Source organism: Penicillium hordei (genome assembly GCF_028827395.1).
Source record: "Penicillium hordei strain IBT 12815 chromosome Unknown utg000001l_segment0_segment0, whole genome shotgun sequence".
Classification (NCBI taxonomy): domain Eukaryota; kingdom Fungi; phylum Ascomycota; class Eurotiomycetes; order Eurotiales; family Aspergillaceae; genus Penicillium; species Penicillium hordei.
The window spans coordinates 6,780,230-6,806,583 of NW_026623142.1; the positions used below are offsets into that span (position 1 = coordinate 6,780,230).

The 26,354-nt window shown below is 49.5% G+C and overlaps 3 protein-coding genes across 3 annotated transcripts; all 3 read right to left on the minus strand.

Annotated features, from left to right (window-relative positions):
- Positions 1–148: 148 nt before the first annotated feature.
- Positions 149–3,517, minus strand: N7537_002575 (putative mRNA splicing factor RNA helicase (Cdc28); the record flags this gene model as incomplete). The annotated part of the gene is made up of 1 exon (XM_056893633.1): positions 149–3,517. One exon carries the CDS (start codon positions 3,515–3,517, stop codon positions 149–151), a length of 3,369 nt encoding a protein of 1,122 aa, XP_056758628.1.
- Positions 3,518–4,837: 1,320 nt separating this feature from the next.
- On the minus strand, positions 4,838–8,005 carry N7537_002576 (tyrosine protein kinase SWE1; the record flags this gene model as incomplete). The annotated part of the gene is made up of 1 exon (XM_056893634.1): positions 4,838–8,005. The coding sequence occupies one exon, from the start codon at positions 8,003–8,005 to the stop codon at positions 4,838–4,840; it is 3,168 nt and encodes a 1,055-aa protein (XP_056758629.1).
- A 1,950-nt stretch (positions 8,006–9,955) lies between these two features.
- Positions 9,956–25,495, minus strand: N7537_002577 (uncharacterized protein; the record flags this gene model as incomplete). Its single annotated transcript, XM_056893635.1, has 6 exons — positions 9,956–10,111; positions 10,200–14,926; positions 14,982–17,019; positions 17,083–18,279; positions 18,345–21,160; positions 21,211–25,495. 6 exons carry the CDS (start codon positions 25,493–25,495, stop codon positions 9,956–9,958), a joined length of 15,219 nt encoding a protein of 5,072 aa, XP_056758630.1.
- Between the last annotated feature and the right edge of the window lie 859 nt (positions 25,496–26,354).

Here is a 26,354-nt window from a genome sequence, read left to right on the forward strand (position 1 = left end):
TCCAGGCGGTGATTGGTGGAGATGTCGGTGCCTGGGGTGTCTATTTTTTTTATATACATCTGAGGCTATTCAAACAATATCCTATGTTTTCATGTTTCATATTTATTTTAATCTGTACATCCGAGTAGATCCCCCTCTACTCCCGACTCTATTCCCGGCTCTTCTCCCCAGCAGCCCCCTGCCCCTTACTCACCTTGCGATCCAACCCAAGACTCTCCAGGTCCTTCTTCTTATAGTAATGTGGCGCAACCTCAACCAGCCATTCTGGCTGCAGCGGCATATTACTCCGCATGTACTCCTTACTGGTAAGCACCAACTCAAAGTAGATGACCCAGCGAGGGTTAACCTCCATAAGCGTACTAGACGGATGCAAGTATACCGACTGGCCATTCTTGATAGTGCGGTAACTGTCACCGCCACGCTGGAGTCGCGCCGCATTGGGGAAGAACCCAGCCGTGATGGCTTTCTGGATTGGCTGAATATTCGTTGATCCACAGGTACTGACGGCGACCTCGACACGGTCACACAGTTTGGCGAGCTGGTCGCGCACATCGCGTGCCCGCGTCAGACTGCGCTGCTGCAGGAAGTTCTCCTTCGCCCAGATCGTGCTGAAGTCCGAGTCGACCCATTGGTTCCAGACGTTTAGGAGCGTCAGGTGGTCGCCGCCGTCTTTGATGGTGAACCGGTTGCGCGCACTGTCCGCGTGGATCTTCTTGTCCTTGGGTCGGAAGAAGAGTGCGCTGCCTTCGCCGAGCATCGACACGATCGACAACACTTCTTCTACACATCCATATTTGTCGGCCGCGAGGATCGCCTTGGCGAGCATCGGGTCCGTTGGGAACTCGGCCATCTGTCGGCCGACTTTGGTCAGCTCGCCCCGGTCGTTGAGCGCTCCCAGCGCGTACAGCTGTTCCAGAGCACGGATGATGGTCTCCGCCGGCGGTGGGTCCATGAAGTCAAAGTCGAGGAGTTGGTCGATGCCCAGCGACTTCAGCATCAGAATCACTCCGTTCAAGTTGGTACGTTGAATCTCCGGAGTGGTGTTATCTTCCAGCTCGTTGTAGTACGCCCACTTGGTATACAGGCGGAAACATTTGCCTGGGCCAACACGCCCGGCGCGGCCGGCTCGCTGGTTGGCTGAGGCACGCGAACACGGCGTCACGACCAAGCTCTCCATTCCGCTGCGTGGGTTGAAAACGTTCTCCTTGACGAATCCGGGATCAATCACGTAGACAATACCATCGATGGTCAAACTAGTCTCGGCGATATTGGTAGCAAGTACCACTTTTCGTGCCTTGGGCGGAGTAGGCTCGAAAATCTTCGTCTGCAGTTCGGATGGCAGGTTGGCGTAGATAGGAGCAATAATCATCTCCGGAATCTTGCTCCCAAGTTTTCGAGCCGTTTCCTGTAAACTTTGCTCGGCGGCCTCAATCTCTTCTTGTCCAGTCAAGAAGACCAAGATATCTCCCGGACCTTGCGTGACGTGGATCTGGAAGACCGTTGTGATGGCTGCGGCGAGGTAGTTGGCTTCAGGCTGTGAAGTGTAGTGCACGTCGACGGGGTAGCGGCGACCAGGAATATTGAAAATAGGAGCATCGTCGAAATAACTCTGGAACTTCTGTGCATCCATCGTCGCCGAGGAAATGAGCAGCTTCAAATCGGGTCGTGCCTTGGCAATATCCTTAAGCAGACCACAGGCAATATCTGTTGGCACCGTCCGTTCGTGCGCCTCGTCAATCATCAAGGCCGCGTACTGGCTGAGGTCCGGTTCTGTCAATAGTTCTCGCAGCAACATTCCATCGGTCATATACTTGAGGATGGTCTTGTCGCTGGTGTTGTCCTCAAATCGGATGGCATAACCAACTTCATTTCCGATCTTGGTGCCCATTTCATCCGCCACCCGAGCAGCAACACTCATGGCAGCCACTCGTCGCGGTTGCGTACAACCAATCTTGAGGCCATCCTTGGTATAACCGGCCTCGTGGAGGTATTGTGGGAGCTGTGTGGTTTTTCCGGAACCGGTTTCACCAACGATAATCAAAACTTGATGATTTGCCACAGCCTCGATGATCTGATCACGGAATTGATAGATAGGCAAACTCTTGCGGGTCTCCTCCATCGAAAGGGCTTTCTTCTCCGCTGCATCGACCTGCTCCTTGAACCGCAGCTGTTCCTTCGTCAGTGGCTTTTGCGTGCCCTCCAGTTTGGCGTCCATGACAAAGTTGATCTGCTGCGAATCGTCGAAGACATACTCATAGTCTCCCTCATCAACGAACTCAGCCTTTTTGATCTGTGCCTTGGCCTTGGCCGCCTGCTCCAGCTCCCATTCCTCGTGCTCTGTGACGAATCGCTCCTGGCCTAGCTCGTCGCGCTCGACGTACCGCTTGTACAAAGCCTCTTCCTTCTTCTTCCGGTCGATCTTTCCTTTCTCTGTAATATAATCAGATGGCATCTGATACCCATCGCGGTGATCGTCGATCCGAAGCCGTTCTTCGGCGAGACGAAGGACCTCTCGGTTGCGCGCAAACTCCTCCTTCTCCTTACGAGACAGATTCGGGTTCTCACGCAATTCCTGGGTCTCCTCTACAACCTGTCGTCGCAGCAGTGCTAACCGCTCTGTCTCGCGCTTCTTCAAGTATTCCTGTCGAGACCTTTCTCGCAGATCGGGCATCATCGAAGCCCGTGCGCTGGCATCATCGCCCAGCGCACGCCGCCGTGCAGCCTCGCCGTCGCGCGTCCGATCCTCAACGATTTTTTTCGACTTGCTGCTTTCCTTATTGGCCAGTCGTTTGGCAAACTCGTCTCGTTCACGGAGATCTCGTTGGCGGTCGATCTCTTGCTTAGTTTTAGGGTCGATATCGATATCGTCGGCCGGTGGGGCGGGAGCGGGAGACGCGGAACCATCGTCGAGTCGTGTGCGCTTGGAGGGGGATTCTTCGAATTCCCCTGGGTACATCTCGTCTTCGAAGATCTCTTCGTCGCCCCATCGATCGTCGAAGTCCTGGGAGCCCTTCTTGCGAAGCTTTCTCGTCCGTGGCCGGTCGCGGCTCTCTGCGTCGCGGCTTCGGTCTCGCTTTCGGCTGTCGTCCTTTTCTCCGCGGCTCCGAGGCTCGGAGTCTCGCTTGCTGCTGCTATTGTCCTTGTCGCTGTCTCTGTCCCGTCTCCTCCGTCGCTCTCGATCTGCTTCGACATTGGTGGGTCCTAGCAGCTCTGACTCGTCTTCGCCCATGTCCACCAGGCGGTATTTCTTTTTCGTAGATTCCTTGCTCGTCGCGGGTTTGGGGGCAGACGCGCTGGGCTGTGCGCCCTTGCCCATGCGGGCATGGAGCTCCCGAGCAAAGGCACCAATTTCAGCTGAGCTAGTGTCTATGCCGTCCAGGAAGGACACGAGGGTATCTTGAAGGGAAGAGGTCGACTTGGCTGAGCTGGCAGTCGCGAGCACGAAATCGATGATGGTGGGTTCTGACGCGCCTGTTAGGCGTAGGAGATTGTCCGACACGAACTCTTTATTGTCCATGGTGCGTGATATGGACGGTGATTATGGGAGAAATTCAAAGGTTGATGTGTAAGGGGGAGCTTGTTCGGGAGAGGTAAGGTGTAGTTATTGTCGGGGTCTTAGGGGCAGCGCATGTTGTAACAAATGTGTAATAAACCAAGTTTCGACAGGAAAGGGGACAAGTAGAACAGGTAGAACAGGTAAAAGGGTATGAGTTAAGGTTTTCAAGATTGAAAGGATAGAAGAGTTGGAAGAGAAGGAGAAGTTTGCGAAATGCCAAGAAATCTTGTGGCAATTGAAATATATTTTGACTTCCTCTCTCCGAATATACATAACTATACATACATACATATATATATATAGTTATATATATATAGTTATATATATATTGCAACATCCGGTCAAGGATATTTAAAAAAAGACATAAAACAGAAATCCCCAATGCTATCTTGAAATATAACGTCCTGAATATTATTTGGAGCCCAAGAGATCAGATATCTCAAGCCCCACCATCAACGGCAAACGCTGGGAGGTAGAATAAATACTTACACATTTACTTTGAATAAGATCTACATTCGAAGCAGTTCGTAGGATACCATTTCAATTAGTAATTCCACAATTGCTACACATGGAACCCAGGTATTCAAACCAAATTAGCAGAGAAGATCACGCTCAAAGAAAATGGATAGGGTCATCACTGCCTAGAGGGCATACATTCATCATCAAGGCAAAAAAAAGAAGAGAAAGAAAAGAAAACCGCAGAAAGACAAGCAAAAAGATAGCAATGATGTTTCTAAGCCAACCAGGCATGCTGTTCGACCAGAGACCCCTAGAAAGAAGAATCGATGAGCAATTGATTCCAAGGAGATAATATGTTGGAACGAATACAGCAGATTCCTAGAGTGGCCTTGTCCATTTCCAGAAGCAAGCACCCTGCGAGGTTGGTACATTCTGGCATCTCGTATCGCTAGGTGTTGAATCGTACAAAAGAAAAAAAAAAAAAAAAAAAAAGATCCGTGAAAAAAAGGGTGAAGAGCCCTTTGCAAACTCCAGTGGTATCCGTGAACTGCTCAAGGTAACGCCCAGATCCAAACCGGATGGATCGAAAACGCCCCCAAAGCCCAGCCCGCAACAGAAAACCCCAGCCTCAACCGTTGAAGCATGGGGTGGAGGAATAATGTCGTAACGTGAAAACATGGCATCAAAGATGGGACAAAAAAGAGAAATGCTTCCAGGTTGAACGCCGGGAAGAGGTGACAAAGGAAAAAGGAAGGGCAGAGAAAAAAAAAGAAAAACACACACAACACCCTCCGTATGCACAATAGTAAAAGGGATATTAAATTACACGTCGATCATTTCGGCATCTTCGGCCAGGATCTCGTCAGCGGGGCCCCAGTTACCCTCGAAGACGGTGGCGCCAGCGCGGCGTCGTTGGTTAATAAATTGCACCCCATAAGTTTCCAGGATCTGGTCGGCCGTGGGACGGTTCTGAGGTTCGGGGGAGATCATCCATCGAACAATGCCGTCCAATGCCTGTGGATGGTTGGCATCGACCATGAAGTTGGGTGGATCAATCAGCTCCCCGCTGCGTGCGAGTCGCTGTGGTTTGGGGTTGCTCAGCTGACGACTTGTCAGGAAGTTATCGTCGAAGTCGTTGTCCCCTAGATCGGAGGTACACAGATCCTCAAAAGACGACCCTTCGGAGATAGGGTTTCCAGTGGCATCGCGGAAGATGCTGGTCTCCGAGCTCCAGGTAAGGCTGGGCACATCGCTCATATCGCCGTTGCGGAGCTTCTGCCAAGATACTCCATTGTCAGGAAGTTCCACATTGCCAGCGATCTCAAAAATGATGAGACCAAGTGAGAAAATATCGGCGGGCTTGTCAAATCGGCCCATAAGAATCTCCGGTCCAATGTATTCGCGGTCGCCTTCGCCCTCAATACCATCCTCTGCAGGCCAGCGTGTCGCCATGCCAAAGTCACCAATCTTCAAAGTACCCTCAAAGGTGACCAGAATATTAGCAGGCTTCAGGTCGAGGTGGATGAATCCCTCGTCATGGATCTGCTTCAGTCCCAGAGACATTTCGAGCAAAATCTTCCAGATACGGAAGTCATCAAGTCGGGCCTTAAGTCCGGCTTGCGCCAAGAAACCATCCAGGCTACCCTCTTCGCAGAACTCCGTTTGAATGTACAGGTGGCCATTGTTCTCCCAGCTGTCCATAAAGGAAATAACATGGTCACAGTTGGTCAAAGCCTTGAGAACCTCGACTTCGCGAATACGGCGCTCGCGATCCTTCAACCCCAGATAGGGCTGCTTACTCTTCTTGACTGCCCACACCTGATGAGGGAGGGAAGTCGGCGACCTTGGTTCGCTTGATGGAAGAGAGAAGACAGATGGGAAGGACGCGTCGTGAGGTTGCGCGACACGGAAAACCTGGGAGAACTCGCCAGTTCCAATAAGCTCCACGCTGTCAAAGCGGGATGTCAGAGTGGGGTCAACGTCTGGAACATAGTAGCCGCTCATTTGGAGACTGGGCCGTCTGAAAGACGACCAAGAGTCTCGCGGACCAGTTGGAGTGGCTGGAAGATCATGCTCCTGCACATGCTGATGATCACTTGGCACGGAGATCGATAAGCCACTTGGGTCGGGAGGGAAATATTGGTCGCGGGGAGTGTGAGGCGATGCCTGCAGAAACCTCTCGTGTAGCGGACTCGCTGTGTCGGATAGTCGCTCCAGAGAGGGGATTTGAGAAGTTGCGGGAGGGTAGGTGCGAGAGGGGAGGAAGGGCTGTTTGGTCGGTGTGGGAGGGAAGTCGTCGTTTAGAGGCTGGCTGTCATGTCGGGAGGAGGGCGATTGGGCGAGGATCAGTTCATCACCATCAATACTAGCGAAACTTCCACGCCGGGAGGCCTCGGGACGATTGAAGTTGCTACCGAAGATTCCCACGCCCCGGGCGAAGGGACTTGGCTTGGGACGCGAGGTAGTAGGTGGGTTGAATGGAGAGGCAGAAACAGCATCTGATTGATGAACCAAACGTGACTTATCAAACAGTCGGTCCGTGGGATTTGGCCCAGCGGTGAAAAGATTGACAGGCCGCTTGCAGGGTGTATCGGGCATGCTCTTGTTAAATCCGGGATTCTCTTCCGCGTTGCGGTTTTTCTTGGAGATAAGTCCAGTGGACATGAATGCCGCGGGAAGAGGCTTCACTAGCCTGAAATTATCCGGGGTAGCAAACGTCTCTGCATCTTCTCGTGTGATCCGACTCACGGGAGCAGGACGAGTAGCCCCGGCGGGGAGAGATTTGGAGAAGTTGAACATTGTTCGTCGGCCCTCGGGCTTGTGAACTGGTTCATGGGTGGGCGAGTCCTCAATACTAGACCCAGAAGAGGATTGGGTGATAGTCCGCGAGAGAGGATGAGCAGTGGGCCGAGGAGGTTGAGTGGTGTTGGCGGGAGGGTTGGCGGGGGAGTTGGAGAAAAGCGGGCTGGCTGGCGGCCGAGGAGAGAAAATGTTTTCGCTGCCTGGTTGGAATAGGCTGCTATCAAACGACATTCGTGGCCTAACTGACAATGGCGTCTCGGGTGGTGATGCATCGGTTGAATCATCCATAGCCCTCGGTCGCCCGAAGAGAGGTCGATCGCCGCGCTGCTGAAGGGTCGAGCGTCGCAGAGAAGACGAGCGCTTAGGAATGGTCGCAAATGGACTGTGGGGTTGGACAGGCGTAGGGAAAGAGGGAATTTCGTTGCGTGTTGGAGATCCCTCCGGGGTCGTGTTCTCGACTTCGTTGTCGAAAATGCTGAATTCGGCTGCGAAAGTGGGAGTGTGCACGCTGCGTCGCTTTGCAGAAGGGCTGCCTCGCGATGCTTGGTCCAAGTTCATAATCCCGTCGCTGCGCTTCAAGGGACTGCCAGTCGCAAAGCTACCAAAGGTCCCACTACGTCGTTTCTCAATTCGCGACAACGTTGAGCGCGGCGCAAAAGTGGATTCACCCAGAGGGGCAGAAGGAGTGTTAATAAAACAAGGACTGTCTGGGGTGGTACTTTGACCTGGCGCGACGAGGTCGTCGAGAGTCAAATCATTTTCTTCGCCAGAGGGCAAAGAGACGGGTTGGGTTGGAGTCGCGTTGCCACTGTCAGTCGAAACACTCAAAACGCGTTTGGCCGGACTGCGGGGTGATGTACGTCGACGCATGGCCGGCCTACTGATTTTCGCGCTGGGAGGGTAAGGGACAGCGAGAGGCGACTGATGAGATTGATGGGATGGGAAGAGAACAAAATTGTTCTGTGAGGCGCGTCGTGATGGCGACAAGGAAGAAGAGATGTAAGCAGATTTGGAGGGGGAATGAGTACGCGGGTTGAGGAAGAAGTTTGAACTCTTGGAGGGGGAGCGCGAAAGTGAGCGGCGCAGTTGACGGATAGCGGAGCTGGCGTCAACGTGATGGATCCCCGAGTGTGATGGCAGATGAAGTGTGCCACCGGAGTCCCGGTGCGGCGAAAACGTTGCAACCATGATCGGGGGAATGTGTCAACGTGCCGCACAACAAGTGCAGAATGGAGAGCGCGTCACAACTAAATGCGCTCTAGATATCTTAAATGTAGATATCCTGGAAGAGAATCGAGAATCGAGAGTCGGGAGTCGAGAGATTTAGAGAGAGCTTGCCCACAGTTCCAAGGTTGACGCGTTCAAATCAACAACGCGTCCAGAAAGGGAAAGAGAGGAAGCCAAGAATATTCTCAGAGATATTCCAGGATATGATATCCGAAGGCACGGGATTGGAATGTTTCCAAGAGCAGGTACGAGTGGCAAGTTCAATCAAACTTGAGTCATACCACTTCCATTGCGGATTCCGAGGAATTCAATGTCTCCCATGCGCCCTAGGAACAAACCTAACGCGTGTTCGCGATGTTTCACTTTGCGTTTGATACCCAAGGATAACCAGATCAAGATGCGCGATAGGTGTGGAATGGTTCAGTTTGGATTACAGTGTAAAAAAAAAGTTGAAGGGCGTGTGTCGGAATCTTTTTTTTTTGTTCCAACGAAAAAAAAGGTTGCAAGGGGTGAGTCCCCCAATACAAAAGGTGAGGTCAGCCCACGAGGGCGAAAGGGCGGAATCGAGGAGGGGTTGGGTATTGGTATGTGACAGTGTCCAAAGACCGGGGGGAACCGAGAGTTGGATTTGAAACCACTTGGGAGATGGGGATATTAAGAATGTTTATAAAGATTTTGGTTCAATGATCCAAAGTTCCTGTGTTCGTGTTCAAAGGGTATAGAGAAATAAAGTCCAAAGCGATTAACGCGCAGTCGCGTTGTTGATTGTTGGATGCCCGATGTGGATTAGGGTGACGCGTGATTGACTTAGGTAAGCAAACAATAAATCCCAACTACAACATACAACATACATTTTGGTGTATTTTGGTATATTTTAATAAATTTAATATAGTCTATTATCTTGTAAGTGTTTATAAATAAGATCGAATTAAATAATTCACCTACCAAACCAAAAATAAAATAAAATAAAATAAAATAAATAAAACCCATGTACTCTACTCCGTATGTACTCTGCCCATGTAGGCGCGCGTCGCACGGTCCCTGTACTCCAATAAACAAAGGGAGGGGTATTCCTCCCCGTCTCTCTCGGCCAATTGTATACCTTTGCATACCTTTGCATACCTTTGTACAACATATACCTTTATATACCTTAGTTTTTCTTTTCTTTTTCTGATCAAGGTAGACATATTATTATTGTCACATATTATATTATTAATTCTCTGTTTACGTTCTTATAGTCTACAAGATAACGCGAAAATAGAAAAGAAAAAAAATAAGCCTAGTGTCAACTGATAGGCCACGCGAAATCCCCCTTGCTTAAGCGCCATCAGTCTACTCTCACTGCCTATTAAAGTCCACGTCTGATTCATCACGTCTATTCTCGGGGGAATGTGACAAAAAACAAAAAAGCCTACTGGGTTGAGTCCGATTGGTGCCAAAGGGGGATAAAAAAAAAAAAAAAAACTTAGTTGATAGTGTACCCTATAACCCATATAAGCCCTACTTTGTATAAGAGATTCTATGAAGTACTATAAAGTACGACATACTAACTATACAAACGATACACATACAACATAATGCCCTTATCATAAACCCTGCTCCAAAAGATAGATCCCCGGGCCCGTCCCGTCCGTGGGTCCCGCCGTCACTCGTCAAATCAGATGGCTTTAGATATAAATTCGATTGGGAGAAAAAGAAAACTATACACGTCCAACGCCTCATATGCATGAGTATGTGAGCCATAAAAATAGCAGGAAATAGCAAGAAATAGCAGAAAATAGAAAGCAAAAGAAGAAGAAAAAAAAAAAACCCCCCCCCCCCTCTTCATCTATTATACTCCATACTCCGTAGAGTCACCCCGGGATACGGAGTACTGTTCTCTCTCTTCCATCCCTAGCATCACTAGACATTCTATATCGATTCGAAGCCTGTCACTAATGCAGACATCTCCCGTCGCATAGCGCCGATCACAGTCTCCGCTGTATCTCGGTCAAGACGGGATTCCGGTGCGAAGAGCCCAAAGTCTAACCGACCATTGCGGATGGCGGCTTCCACATCGATCGTAGGCTGTTGAAAATGTAAGCACTTGCATAAAGATCGATCACCGTTAAGACGCAAAGAAAGCAAAAGAATGATGTGCATTTTGCCCACTTACCTGAAAGATGTGAGTAACCGCTGAGGCGTTTGGTTTGAGGTCCGGGCTCATCTCGGCTGCACCCGGTGGCGCTACACCATTGCCATTAATCCGATTTGGGGTTTCTGAAACTGCCCCGCTAAGATCTTCCAACTCCTCGCGTTGGATTGCTGTGAGAGAAAACTTTTCTGGGCCACCGTTGCTGGGTGCCAATTCTTGCTCAGGAAGTCGCAGGAAATTCACGCAAGTGTCGATTCGGGCCCCCGTCCATTCGGCAATTTCTAGGAGAGAAACACCCGAGTATTCCGGTCGGCTAATCTCGTTGATTTCAGTTTGGATCCTGCGGGCGGCGTCCAGAAGGGTGACGTTGGAATCGCTGAGTTTGTCATCTAGTCGTAGTGGAACGATGTTAACAGTGGGAATCACAGATTCGGCTAGACCCTCTATGGAATGGGATCGATTGGCAAGGTACAGTCCAACAGTTAACCGCCTGTGAGACCCTGCATTATCTACAGTTTCAGCTGCACCGAATTCCTGCAAATGTACTCGAGCATAGACTGCTAAAAAGACGGTCTGAAGGCTAAGGCCCTGGCGCTTAGCAACCTTTTCGACACTGGCCATATTTGAAACCAGACCTGGCCGGTAGTGATGTTGTACAGTGCCGAAGCCATCCCCGCGTTTTACCTCTGCTGGGGTCTGGCCTAGATACTTTTGCCAGAATTGCCGCCGGGCATCCACGGGCGAATGAACGTGCTGGAATGCCACGAGCTGTGAGAGATCAAGGTTGGGGTTTGGCTTGGAAACTTCCTCTTGACTGCAGTGTGTAACAAGCCTGTCGAGGATATGGGGTAAACTAACGGCATCGTACAGTGCATGGTGAATTTGCAGAATAAGCGCCGTCCCCTTGTTCGTTTGACAGGCATGTAGTGCGACTGGCACTTCCTCAAATTCTTGCTTGAGGCCTTTTGAAACAAGATGCGGATCAAACTTGGAATGCCAGATCACAGGAGTGTGCACAGCCTCAAACTCAATCTGCATATAGGGCAATAGCCGATGGTCGGTAGTGGGAATGAATGTCGTTCGAAGCATTGGGGTTTGGTCTATGACCCGAGCCCAGGCCCGATCGAGTACCTCAGGGCTCAATTGTCGTGATGCCACATAGTAAAACTCCGGATAAAATATCTCGGGATTCAGGGTGTGCATTGAGAGGAAATAAGTCTGCCCTGCAGTTGCGGGGAACACCTTTCGCACCCGTTGCAAATCAATACCGTGCGACTGTAGTAGTTCTGCCACATCGATACCATCGAGAGACTCGCGGAGAATGCTCGACATATTTGTAACAGAGAACTCCGTCTGGTTGCTGTTGGCTGCTTTGGCCATGTTTTCGATGGTACCAGCCCGAATCATGTCACTGACCGCGAGCTTGACGGACTGTTTCTTCAGGAGTGCAGCCACCTTGATGGCGCTGATGCTGTCTAGACCAAGCTCGAAAATCGTGGAGCCCTTGTCAATAGAGTTTTCAGACACCCCGGATGCAATGGAAAGAACCTTGCGGATCTTTGACTCGATGGGCAGCCATACTGCTTGATTGAGTGTCCGAGGCACCGAATCAGTCTCGATATCTTGTCCAGACTCATACTGGAAAGCCGCGCTTCCGCAAATCTTCACTCCTTCGTTGGTAAATTCGACAGTTTGTTCAGATGGGCCATCAATGATAGACGAAAGGATATCGCCCATCTGCACCAACAATGCAAGCGTATCTTGATCCCCAACAACATTTCCACGACACGCAACCCGCCCAACCAGATCCTTCCCGACACCTTCAACTTCGGCGCATACAGGGTATTCAACATCAGCTGCTCCACCGTTAGATTTATACAAAACCTGCCCAGGCCCAGTCTGGATATTTTCCACCGGTCTCTTCTGATACATGAAAAGCGTATCAAACAACGCCCGCGATCCCGTATCTGGTCTGGCGCGCCGAAGCGGGAAATGCTGATGCTCCGACATAGCCAGGAGAGCCTCCTGCACACACTTCACCAATTCTACGCGCGTCCCATGAAGAATAACTCGCATAGCGACAGTGTTCATGGTCGGGAACATCACATGCTCAGAGCCAGCCACGTTCCGACCAGAAAGGACAAGTCCAAAGGCCACATCTAGATTCTTGGCATGCGTAGCAAGGACAAGAGACCAGCAGCCGACAAGAAGTGCCTGGATAGTAATACCATGGCGTTTGCAGAACGTCTCTGCCTTAAACAGCGGAACGGATAACGATTGTTCTGCTCGGTGAACGACCGCCGGGTTATTGCCAGCGTGCTCCATAGGTGAGAATAACACCGGGGTGAAGTTTGATAACGCTGCTCGCCAGAACCTGAATGCTTCATCGCCAGAGGAGGCAATGATTTGCTCAAGAATGTCATCGGCTGGCGGGCGGGAACATTTTGCACCAGCATAGGATTTGGCAACATCTTCGTGGAGCAGATTGATTGACCAGCCATCATAGAGAGCATGCGCAATTGACAAAACAAGGTACCGCTTATCTCCATCCACCGCAATGGTGATAGAGAGCAGAGGGCGGCTTATCTGTTCATTGCGGGCTTTTGAACGCTGAGTCTCTATAATGGATTCCACGGATACTCCGTGCAGATGGACAGTCTCGAGGTCGATTTGATCCTCGCCATGAACTATTTGGGCGTATGAAACAGGAATTTGCGGATCCCAGACTTCAACGAATGAAGTACGGAGGATAGGGTGGGCTCTAACGACAGCTCTCCATGCCCGCTCCATCTTTTCGATGTCCACATCTGGCTCCAGCTCGAGGATTTCGTGGTTATAATAATGCTTGTACCCAGAGGCAGACATTTCTGCCACCATAGCTTCTTGAATGGGTGTAGCTGGTAGGATTCGAGTTGCGCTCGGGGGAACAAGAGCTTCAGCCCCGAGGAAATTGGCCAACGATTTCTCTAGTTGATTGAGCAGTAGTAATGTCCCATCTTTGATATGACCATTTATCATTGAGAGTTGCTCGCTCATGGCTTTCACTGTACGATGGCGCATAATGGAGCTCACGGGAAGTTTGATGCCGGCTTTGCTCAAACGCGAGGATATTTTGATGGCGTCGATGCTATCAAGTCCAACTTCAAAGATTGATGTGTTCTCGCTGATGGATTGTGGCTCTACTCCCGCAAGGGTTTCAATCACGTCACGGATTGTGCAAGCCTGGTAAGTCCATCCGAACAAAGAGCCATTGGTGTGTTCACCATTGGTATGTTCTGATGTTCTCGAATGCTCATGATGGCCATTCACTTCACCGTTCGCCACGACTTGTGTGGGTGACACCCCGTTTAGCTTGGGCAGCTCTTTGTTGGGGTCTTGCGCAAACTCATAAAGGATTCGCTCAAACTTATACAACATCTGCTGAGCGTCCTCTGATGATACCGCATGGCTCTGTGCGGCAATAGTGGCTGTTAGAGTGTGATTGCTATTGCGCACAATTTCAAAGGCCAGAGGGTATTCATGCTGGGCCTCTGAGTCGAGTGTACGCCAAAGACTTTTTGTGGGGGATTCAATCTTATCATCTTCCCTCTGGAATACGAACAAAGAATTGAAGAGTCGCTCATCGGGGTTCTTTCCGAGCCATTTCACAATGTCCCGCAAGGGAGTGTATTGAAAAGGAATGGTAGACACGTGGTAGTCATGGCAGCATTGAGCGACATCAGACCAAAACTCCAAACCATGCAGCTGGACGTTGCTGGGGATCGTGTTGAACAGCGGTCCAAGAACGTCGGCCATGCCTGGTACATCAATTGTCCTGCCCGAAGCAATGATACCAAGTGGTGGCACGAATGAGTATTGCTGCTGGAGAGTGAGAAGCCAGCAGGCATGGAGAACAGCTTGCTCCGTCATATTGAGAGACCGGCGAAGATGGTCGACCTGATCTGTGGCATTCATTTGAGTTTTGAGCAAAATTGGCGCGCTGTCCACTTGGCCGTTATCGGCGAAAGCTTGATCACGGCAGCCAGAAAGATGTTCTTTCCAGAATACCTCTGCAGCAGGGTCTTTACAAAGGGGACCCAAGTGCAACACATCAAGGAACTCCGGGACTGACTGCAAACCCTTGCTCTGGCCGAGATAATTTTGGGCAACCGATTCGAGTAGCAGGACCAGGCTGTTTCCATCGTAGAGAGCATGGAAGATGTTCAGACACATTACCGATGTTTCAGGAGAAGAGATGACTCCGACTTCCCATAAATTGGTTGAAAGACCGTCAAGCTGGGTGGCCCAGTGGCCATGTCGTTGCTTGCGCAAGTCATCAATATTTTCATTGGTGTCGACTGTAACAAGGAACCAAGGAAGGGGATCTTTCTTCATGATAACTTGGGCGTAACCGTCCGGTGTTGGCAAAAGTCTGGCGCGCAGCATTTGAATATCTCTCTGTGCCTGATCCCAAGCTGTGCGCAAATTCTCGATGTTGACCGAAGGGTCGAGCTCGAAGGTGAAAGATGAGCAGTACAGCGGCGTGCTACTAGACAGATAGTGGTATATGATACCTTCCTGGAGCGGAGTGCAAGGCGCAATCTTTTCAATCTCACCGTCGATGGCTCCAATATGCTCGATGATAGCGTGGGAGTTCTTGTGGGAGAAAGCCTCGATGCGTTGCTTGGCGTTTCGTTGGATCGTTTCCACGGACACGGAAGATGAGATAGACACCCGTAGAGCCGAACCCATTCCGGAAATTGTAGGATCTGTGGATTGTTAATCAGGTCTGTTCTTAGCCAACACCTAAGACTTCAGACTTACGCTTCATAATGATCGATGGCTGAGCCTGAGAAAACCCAGCTTCCCGGAGACTTTTCGAGAAAGCAATAACGGATATAGAATCCAGACCAAGCTCGTAGATACTGGACCATGACGAGATGTTCTCCTCAGAAGACCCAATAAAACTCGCCAGAACAGATATAATTTTCTGTTCTTGGACACTGTCAGTAGGCTGGCAAACACTCATCGAGCCCAATTTCTGAATATCTTCTAGAGAAAGCTCCTGATAGATACTCTTCAAGACTTTCATGTCAGCCTTGTTATTGGCAGAGAGTGGGAAGCGCGTCATCGGGATGATATGTGTAGGCACCATATACCCAGGAAGATGAGCGCGGCAAGCGCCCTTAATCTTCGACAGCAGGGGGCGGTCATCTTCTGAAGATCGGACTCCAGCGTCAACGGCACGAGATTTCTTGTTTGTAGTGACAGTCGTGAAAAAGGAGACAAGTTGGTCCTTCGATTGTTTGGGGTGCGTGATGACTAGGGTGGCGACTTCGTTCAATTCAGGCGTAGCTTGTTTGATGACCTCGTTAATTTCTCCAATCTCAAGTCGCTGTCCGCGGAGCTTGACTTGATCATCAATACGACCAAGGAACTGGAAGCTTCCATCATGCAAGATTCTCACAAGATCGCCTGTGCGATAGATGCGATCGCCGAATTCGGGGAGCTCTTGGAATCGTTCTTTGGTCAGCTCTGCTCGGTTGAGGTAGCCCTTTCCAACGAGAGGTCCCGACACGCAGAGTTCGCCTATGCTGCCACGTAGGACTGGTGTCATCGTACCGGGTTTGAACACATACGACCCAACATTATCGAACTGTGGCCCGATGTTTGAAGCTTTGTCGTGGGCAGACATCCGTGGGAGCATGGTGCATCCGATTGTAACTTCAGTAGGACCGTATCCGTTGTAGATAACACCGTGCTTGCCCCAGGCATCGAGAATTTCTTGCTTCAACGCCTCTCCGCCGGTGATGAAGACTCCCCTACAAAGGGACGGGACTTCATCGGGATGGACTAATCTTGCCAAACTGGGTGTCAGATCAATATGCGTAATTTGAAGGTTTTGTATCGTTCCAGTCAAATCTTCGAACAGCAGATCTCGCGGACAGGATGTGACGCAAATTCCAACACTCCAGCTCCAATACTGCTCCAAAACACTGACATCGAAATGGAAGGATGCAAATTGCAACCACCGAGACTCTCCGTCCCAGTGTCCTGCGAACAATCTTTGGAATGCCAGCATTGCCTGCACAGCATTACCGTGCGTGATCTCGCAGCCCTTCGGTGTTCCGGTTGTACCGGAGGTGTACAGACAATAACAAGTATCATCTGGCTGGATCGAACGGGAAAGTAAGACATCCCCTGTTGATACTCCATCAAGCAGCCCAGGATCATCAAGTGCTTGGACGTCAATAGCCGGAAGGCCCTTCAGTTCCATCATCTTGGACTGATTGCAAAGTAAGATCTTGGTACCGGAGTCCTCTAACATGAACTGCTTACGAGAGATAGGAGCACCAGGGTCAATAGCCAGATATGCACATCCGGCTTTCATGATACCCAGAATCGCCATGGAGGCTTCAGGGCATTTGTCAAAACATATTCCCACGATTCCACCAGGGGCGGCTCCCCTTGCCTGTAGGAAATGCGCAATTCGATTACCACATTTATTGAACTCACGGTAAGTCCAAGTCTTCTTCTGGAGGTTGTCTGCAGTGCCACCGAAAGCAAATTCGAAAGCAATCTTCTCGGGAATCTTGAGCGCGTTTGCTTCGACAAATTGATGCAGCAGAGACACCGTGGTGGGGATTGGTGCTTCTTTGGCAGGGGTAATAGATAGCAAACTACTACCCACAGCCTGGTGATCGGTAGAATTGACATCTGGACGGAAGACAGTGTCCTGCAAGAATTTGTCATACTGACTCAAAAGGATCCTTGCTTGCTCCGTGGGGACAAGGTCGCCCCGGTAGCTCAGCGAGATCTGAAGATCTGTCGAGTGCGGAATTAACTCAATAGATATGGGGTACTGTAAAATGTTAGTGTAAATCCTGCAAAACTGTGGGGTATTCCGTCTGCTTATTCTACCTACATCAATGTTCGTCTCCTCGTCAATAATATCCCACCCATCAGTACCAACAACGTCCGAAGTAAACTTCTGATAGACAAACAGCGTGTCGAAGAGTGGCTCATCGCTACCTAGCCATCGCTGAATATGCGACAGAGGCGCGAACTGATTCTTCACCAACATAGCGTTTCGCTTCAACATACAATCCAAAAGCTGTCGGTTGGAACCCTCAATACGCAGGGGCGTCGGCACTGTGACCAAACACGGGAATACCGCATCTTGAGCGGCGGCGGATAAGTTCCTACCCGAAAGCACTGTTCCAAATGTGACATTGGACTCGCCCGTGTATGCAGAGAGCAAGCGAGCCCATGCGGCTTGCCCCGCTGCTTGCAGTGTCACCCCTATATCTCGACAGGCATCTTCAAGAGCCTTGCGAGACTGTGCGCAATATATGGAGGTTGTGAGTAATGTTCGCTCGTTTGTGCGGATGGGGTGTAAGTCAGGGAACTTGGAGGGTTGCACTTCTGGGGCCAGTTCTTTCCAGAAGGATTTTGCGGATTCGCTCTGGCTCTTGCTTTCTAGAAGGATAGGACCGAGAGTTTCGATGACTGGTGCCGGCGTGACCAGAGCCTTTCCTTCATATGCTGCTCTAACGTCTGAAAATATGGTAACCAGAGACTGGGCATCGTAAATAGCGTGCAGCGCAGAGAAATGCATGATACTGGTGTTGTCACCGGCCTCGACTTCAATTCTCCATGGAGGCTGATGGAGATTTTCCAAAGCGTGCTTTTCTTGAACACCAGAATTGTCTGCCATGGAAGTCGAGGTGTCGCACCATGGTAGTTCGTTATTTTCATGGTAAGTTACCATAGCAAAAGGGTTCTGCTGATCGTGTAATTGAACAAAGCCTGTTCGAAGCATCTCATGCTGAGCCATGACCGTAGACCATGCTTCTTTCAAAATCGTCTTATCCAAAGGTGCCGGGAACTTCATGGCCATTCGATTGAAGTACACTTCGCCGTGGGAATGTGTAAACATCGCCAGAATTCCATTTTGAACTGGCGTACAAGGGCGTAGAGACTGAATTATTTGCGATGAAATCCCGAGTTGTTCGCAAACAGATTGCAAATGATGGGTTTGGAAAAGTCCAAAGTTGAACTCGATTTCAACAACCTTCGCGCTGGAAGTAAGAAGAGAAGCAATTTGATCAATAGAAGCAGCCTGGTGCAAGTCAGTAAGTAGAGAATTGAATTCATGATCAACAAGCAACCCTCAGTATAACATACCTCAAGAATATCGCCAGATGAGATCTTATACCCTAATCCACGCAGCTTCGCCGATACCTGAACAGCGTTGATACTATCTAGGCCAAGTTGGAAGATCGTTGTGTCCTGGAACACATTATCCCAGTCGACATCTGAAAATTTGCAAAGAATGTCGCGGATTATATCCTCGTGATAGGACCATGGGCGTTTTTGGCGAGATTTAGTCAGGAATTGAGTAGAGTTTGGCGCTGAGGACACCTTCTGTTCAAAGACTCGAGGAATGTCTGTCCCCAATGGCCGCTGATCGGATGCCTGGGCAAATGGATATTGGGTGATGTGTCTAACAAGGACCACAAAGTCCCGGGTGATGTTCTCAGCCACGGGTTGCGAGATATACGATGCTTGGAAGTGAAGGCAGATCTGGATGTTGTCGGCAGACTCGTCGGGGATGATCTCGCAAATCAAGGGGAATCCCATGTTTCCTTCGTCCTGAAGAAGTTCCCAGAATTTGGGATCCAGATCAGTATTTCTATTCTGGAAAATGACCAGCGTGTTGAAGAGGCGAGAGCCATCACCAAGAACACGCCGTTGGATACGCCGGAGAGGGCTGAGTTGGTGAGGTAAAATGTCGTTATTGCTCTTTTGGGACAATTTCATGATGTCACTATTTGTTGCAGTCGAGGAGGACTTGATTCGAATTGGGAGTGTATTGAAGCAAGGCCCAACTATCTTATCAGCGCCATCCAAGGGAATGGTTCGACAACTGAAGACATTGCCGAAGCAGACGTCTGAGGAATCGGTGTAGAGAGAGAGCAGTCTGGCCCATGCAGCGTGGAAGATACTCAAGGGGGTAACGGAGAGGTCTTTGCATTGTTGTTTGAAGGATGAAAAAGAACCATTTAGGGGTGTATGAATTTGCTGTGATGCCGACTCATCTGCATTGACTGTGGGCTCGGGGGTGGGAAGGAGGGTCGGTGAAACACCGGACAAGTATTGGTCCCAGTATGCGTCCGACGAGCCATAGTCGACAGAAGTCATGTAATCGATGAATTTGCGGAATGGGGGGCTTGGTGGCAATGCTTGGCTTGAAAGCAACAGCTGCAGCTCCTGCAATAACTGGGCGATACCTTCTCCGTCATACAAGGCATGGTGAATAGACAGTAGAAGATGTGTCTTCTGTGCAGCCGAATCGGTCATTAAAGTCAGCGAGTAGGGCAACTGGCCGTTGACTGGAGAAATACCCTCGAACTTGGACTTGCACTCCTTGATGACATTCTCAAGTTCAGAAGAGGAGGTTTCAATATGGGACCATGGCAAGGCCGATGTATCCAGTACAACTTGAGCATATGCAAAACGCTTATCATTAGTTTGCGTGAAACAAGTTCTGAGAATGCCTTGTCTTTGCATAATATTAGCCCATGCTGTTTTCATAGCCTTAGCATCGGTGTGAACAAGAAGCAGGATGTGGTTGAAATAAGCTGAATTACCACCAGAATCAGCTGCAAGCATAGCCTCCTGGAGTGGAGTGCAAGGATAAATGCTCTGAACATTTATTTCTGCAGCTTTAAATTCATCTTTTACTCGATGAGTGAAATTTTCATCGAACATCGTTGGTGGTGTGGGCTCCACAGCTTGTTCGGGCTGATGCCCGGTGGTCGTGGGGGGAATGACAGCTGCAAGTTGAGCAATAGAGCTATGGCGCAGGATTGTGGACACGGCAATTTTTCCACATCCAGACTCCTGCAGCTTCCGCGAGAAGGAAATGGCAGAAAGAGAGTCCAGACCTAGTCTGTAGAAAGACGTGTGCTTGCTGGTGTTGTTTTGGTCACTGCCCGTAACTGCCGATAGTGCGGCAGAGATGGCCTTCTCAAGCTCGGTGAAATTATCACCATGATTATCGTTACTGAGCTTTGGAGAAAATATCGCAAGCTCCTTTGCTGTCAGTTGTTCCAGCCGTTGCCTCAACATAAAGTGATCGGTCTTGTAGGACACAGTGAGATCTATCGCGTCCACGAGAACAAGAAGGGATGGAAGGTTAGAAGAAGAGAGTTTCTTGCTGAGCTCCTTGAAAAGATCATTTGTAGCTTTCTCGATTTGCACAGAATCCGAACATTTTGTTGAAGGAACCCAAAATACTGCCAAACGCTGCTGGCGAAGTGCTGGCTCATCCAAAATCATGCTCACTGATTCTTGGGCCATTTCCAAAGACATAAGAGCACGATCAACCCTATCAAGATCAATAGACGGAGCATACGACTGTACAAGGCCGGAACTTCGAGACAGAATGAGTGTACCGTCAGGAAGCAGTCTTCCGAAGTCACCCGTTCTATAGATCCAACCGAATTGAGGATGGTCAATAAATCGTCCAGTCACTGACGGCTCGGAGTCGGGTAGACAGCGCCCAACTTGATCTCCGCCGAAGCATAACTCTCCAATGGCGCCGCGAGGAAGAAGACTGAGTGAATGTCCACCTTCCATAATCATCGCAGATGTGCTCTTCAAGGGTCTACCAATGTTCCGAACATAGGTCGATGTTTGCATGTTGGGACAAAGAGTACAGGCATGAGCCATTGCATTGTTGCTGTATGCTTGATGAAGACCTTTGTCGACCCAATTGCGATGGAGCTTGGGAGTCATTTCTTCACCGGAAGAGAGAAGATATTGCACACTGGGAACTGCTTGTGGATTAATACGGGAGGCGAGCATGGGAGGCAAGTGAAGGTGCGTTATGTTCATATCTTGACAGGCTTGCTCGATCCGAGTCATCATGATTAAGTCTGTAGCTGAGCACAATGTCACGCCGGCATGCCAAGCGAAGAATATCTGGAAAATTGATGCTGTGTTCTTGTCAGAAAGACAGCCTGGAAAAATCCGATGGAAAACTTACCACCTGATCCTTGAAGACATGAGAGAATTTTCGATCCAGTTGGCATTGGATACAAGTCTGAGAGAGCATCGATATTGCTCTGCAGGTTTTGGCGTGTGATGACGATGTTTTCCGTCAAGTCATTTTCAATTAACGTCACTTCAGCATAGGCAACATCAGACCCTTTATTGGTATGTGGAATATTGAACTCATGATATACATCCAGTGAATAAGATAGGTAAATCAGCTGGAGGGACTTCAAAGCATCCAAGCGATGATGATCATTTTCCGTCAAGTGATCGACGATGCAAAATTTGGATTTCGTCGTGGAGAGAATAGAATGAATTACCTGCGAAGAGGCCTGGGGAAGTAGGAGGAGACCAGCACCAGCCTTAGCAACTCCAAGCACGGCAACGTAAAAGTCAATGGACATCGGTAGATGAATGGCTATAAGATCAGTTTTTGTCACTCCAACATGGAGCAAAAGGTGTGCAAAGCCATTGGCTCGGGAGTTTAGTTGACCGTAGGTCATGCTTTCGACTAACGGAACAGGGGTCCCTATCTTCCAGAGCATCAACTCAACCGCTACCCGGTCCGGGTCTGTAGAGGCAATCATCTCGACGCTGGATCCCAAGCTTGGCGGATAAACTTGCTCGCGTGATATTGCGTGTTGAATAGACAACGTTGACGAGGGAAGATACGATCGAATCTCCTGGATCGGAAGCTTAATCTTGTCAATCAAGATCGAGGCCACAGAATCAATCTGCTCAAGGAGTATCATAACTTGCTCGAATGGTAGCACCGACTTTTGGTAAGTCGCACGGGCAAAGATGTTTTCTTCTCGTGGCTCAAACTCCAACAAAAGCGCAAATTCTAAAAACTCTCCTGCTTCAACTTCCCGGAACACCGAGCCATGTTGATCATCTGACCAAATACTTTCCTGCCACACGAGCGCCGTATCGAAGAGACTGCGATCCAAACCGATACCAGAAGCCCTCTTGATATCCTGAAGAGGAAGACTCCCATGCTCGAGAGACTTGCGGTTCATGTTCTGTATGGCCAAGAGTAGATCCGACACGTCTTGCATTTTGTCGAGGTTCATCCGTGTAGGTAAAGTTCTGATACAGGGCCCGAGAACAGACTCGATGCCCTTTAAGGGCAGAGTCCGGCCTGAAAAGACTGTTCCAAAGGTAACATCACCAATTCCAAGGTAGGAAGAGAGAATATAGCAAAACGCGGCTTGGAAAATGGTTTGCCGGCTCACGCGAAGATGCTGGGACACTTCGTTGAGTTTTGATACAGATATATCCAGCACGCGAGTAGCCTTGTCGGTAGTATGTACAATATCTGCATTTCCATAGAAAGTAGGGAAAGTTGCAGGATAAAGTCCCTGTAGCTGATCACGCCAGTAGGTTGAGGACTCTGTTGCCGATTTGTCCAGTTTGTGCTCAATGAAAAAGTTTGCGACAACATCGTATGGAAGCTTAGAAGTGAGCTCCTCTCCAGACAAGATACTTCTGAGATCTTTCAACATGAGTTGCCAAGACCATCCATCGTAGAGGGCATGATGGATATGCACTAGCACGCGGATATGATCCTTCCCTTCCCTAATCTGGACTCGGAAGGGGTTCAAGATATCGTGACCCGCACTCAAGCCTACATCATAGTCAAACTCCTGTTGCACGAAAACCTGCTTGTCAAGGGTCTTCCAGGTGAAGCGACCATATGAGTGATCCTTGAGGCCGATTTCCACAAATCCAGAGCGCAGAATTTCATTGTGGGCCATCAGTTGACCGAATGCATTTTTCACCGAAGTTAAACTAACAGAGGCCTCGAATTCTAGCTCGATCCAGTTGCAGTATGCCTTGTTGTCTTGAACAGTCTCCAAGATCATAGCCTGTTGGATATGGCTACATGGTACGATGTCCAAAATTTGCTCGCTCAAACCCAGCGAGTGGGCTCTTGCTGCACCTGCGTTTGAAACAAGTTGGAGAATTGTTTGCAGTGCTGCTTGCGTATCCTCGGTCGGGCTTGCAGCTTCAAGGCTGGTGGCAAGCTGCCAAATCCTGTCCACTGAGTCGGCCTCCAGCAGGGTAGCTACACCCAGGCGGATTCCTGCATCCAAGAGGTGGGACGCTAGACGGATTGCTGCTAGTGAATCCAGGCCGGCTGCTGCCAGGCTTTCTGTCGACAAAATTCGTCGGCCTAGCACATCAGCCACGCTCGAGACAATAGACTCCTCTTTTCCATCTCGGCAAAGTTCGTCGTCAAAAGCCTGGGCGGTGCTTCGGTGGCGAATAAAATCGGCTTCTAATGTTTTACGATCGATCTTGCCCGAGGGAAGTTGGGGGAATTGGTCGACGAGCACAAATTCCCCAGGAATCATGAAGCGAGGTAACAGCTGACGACAGACGTCTCGGAGGCTGCTGTCTGTCGTTCCTTTGTCGGTAACCAGAACAAATGCAACCAGGTTCCCGTCGATGACTATGGTTACAGCACTGCGAATACCGGAGGCCCTGGTGATGACATGCTCGATCTCGCCAAGCTCTATCCGCTGGCCTCGCAGCTTCACCTGGCCGCTGGAAATTCGGCCAAGACACTCAATCTCCCCGGTAGGGAGTATGCGGGCTTTGTCTCCCGTGCGATAGAGTCGGCCATACACTGGACTGTCTATAAAAGCCTTGGCATTTTCTTCGGGCCGGTTGATATACCCGTTTGCTAATTGAGGACCGCCCACCACAAGCTCTCCAATTTGGCCTAATGAAAGGGGGCGCAGCTCCGTGAAGGATGGCTCGTCGTTGGAGGGTAGTGCCATGATGTATGCGGAAACGGTTTTAAAGGGCTTTCCAATCATATTGACACGATCCCTGGCCTGGAAATGGGTGGCAGCGGTACAGTGAATTGCCGCTTCAGTAGGCCCGTACATTCCATGGAGAATGCCATCTCTGCCTTCAGACTGGCCAAACTCGTCTACCACATGCCTGGTGAGCATCTCGCCAATTGTGAGGAGCACCTGGAGAGATGGGGCTGCGGCTCGCGTGCGCAGCAACTCTCCTGCCACCGTTGGGGTCAACTCAGCGGCATCGACTCTCATTGTAGTCATCACATGGGAAATATCAAGAAGCATATTCTCTCTCTCGGAGCCGATGAGAGTTGATCCTCGCATCATGGGAAAGAAGACCTCAAACACGGAAACATCAAAGGTGGGAGATGCGAATTGTAAAAAGCGCTTGAAAGGGGGTATCAAATCATCGTGAGCAAGGAGTGATTGGGTGGCAGCAAGATGAGACACCCCGACACCTTTGGGGCGGCCCGTGGAGCCAGATGTGTACATGACATATGCCAGATCAGTGGATATGCTGTTTTTTGAGCATGGTTCTGTGATATCGGCGTTGGCTTGGAGGTCGTCCACGGTAAGAATAGATATATGCTCTTTCAGCGGTATCCTTGTTGCAAGAGCATCAATTGTGACCACGACGGATGCGGCCACATCTTGCAGGATAAACTCAATGCGATCTGTTGGCGCATCGGTGTTCAAGGGGCAGAAAGCTGCGCCAGCCTTGAGAATGGCCAGCCATGAAACGTACAGTTCCACAGACTGGGGCAGAAGTACTGGCACAACCTTCTGTATGCTCTTTGAGGTCGTCAAAACACGAGCTATTTGCCTCGCCAGCTCCGAGGAAAGCAGATCCAAGTCACGGTATGACAAGCAACGAATGTTTCCATCGGCTGTGAGGAATTCAATGGCGTTGTTTGAATCGTTGAATCCACGCAGGGCAAGCTCGTGTAGAAGTTGAGTCCCTGGCAGTGTGGAAGGTGAGGAATTTGAAATGGCTAGTTTAGGAAGCTCGGTGGCCGACAGTGTCACCTGCATACCCTTCTGAGCAGCCTGATCTTGTACGATCTGCTTCAGCTGATTACCCAGTTGGTACAGGAAAGCGGCGTCCATGCCTCCGGTCGCACACAAGGCTCCCGACTGGGTCGCGGGGTCCAGGGTCCACTGCAAGGCCGGGGATGGTCCATCACTGAACGGAGGATCTCCCAACACTACAGCTGTGTGTTTGGTAGAGAGGTCTGATACAGCAGCCAGATCTGCTGGCTGAACCGTCTGAGTGGATAGATCTGCCTTGACTGGCGTACCATTCAATAAAAAGACCGGGTTCTCATCTGTTGTGAATGCCCGTAGCAAGACTGCCCATGACAAAGCAAATATTTCGGAGGGGAGTTGGGCATCTATCTGCCAGGGTAGGATGTGAACATCACCACCATCATCATTGACGGCGGGGAATTGAGTGTATCGGTCCATAACCTGCGCAGTGGTTTTTTTTTTCTTTCTCTCTCTCTCTCCCTCATTCATACATATTTGAGGTAAAGCATATACCTATGTACCTAGGAAGTAGTCTGCTTAGTCGATCTAATTAGGTGCAACGTGAGTGGCTGGAGAAGATCGTATGCAGGCAAGCGCGCCAAAAGAAAGAGTCCCACATACAGGTTTTTTTTTTTTAAAGGGGGGTTTTTCGGCTTTAAAAAAGCAAAATCGAGGGGCACGACCATACGTGGGGATTTGTATGATCTTCCAGCGAGCCAAGCGCGGAAAAGAGAGGAGAGAACATTTGATGGTACATGTATGGAATATTTGGATCCTTAGTTAGTATTACTTGTTACTTGTTACTCTATTACCCTCTAGTTATTATTATTTATTATTTTACATATGTAGATATAATACTAATCAGTTTACACATCTGTATTTATTATACATATTATATACCAAAATACGCATAATCTCAAGATCAGACCATCCGACATCCATGGATTTCTCCCACTTGGCTGAATCAGCTGAAACAGTAGGGCTGTGTCCGGTTATGAATGACGTATACTTATAGGTACTATTGGTACTATGTATGTGTATAGTACATACAATATAATATACCGTTAGATGTAAACAGAGTGTAATTTGCATAATACATAGTAAGAGCAATAATAGCCTCATATAATATCAGTGTTACCTCCCCCACTTCATAATGCCCGAGCGTAAAAAATAATAATAATAATAATAATAAAATAACAGAAATCACCCAGTCAATACACTCCGGAGGAATTTTCCTGCAGGATCCCCCATGCGTTGCCAAGAGAAGTGACAACGTGCATATATACCATGTTAAATA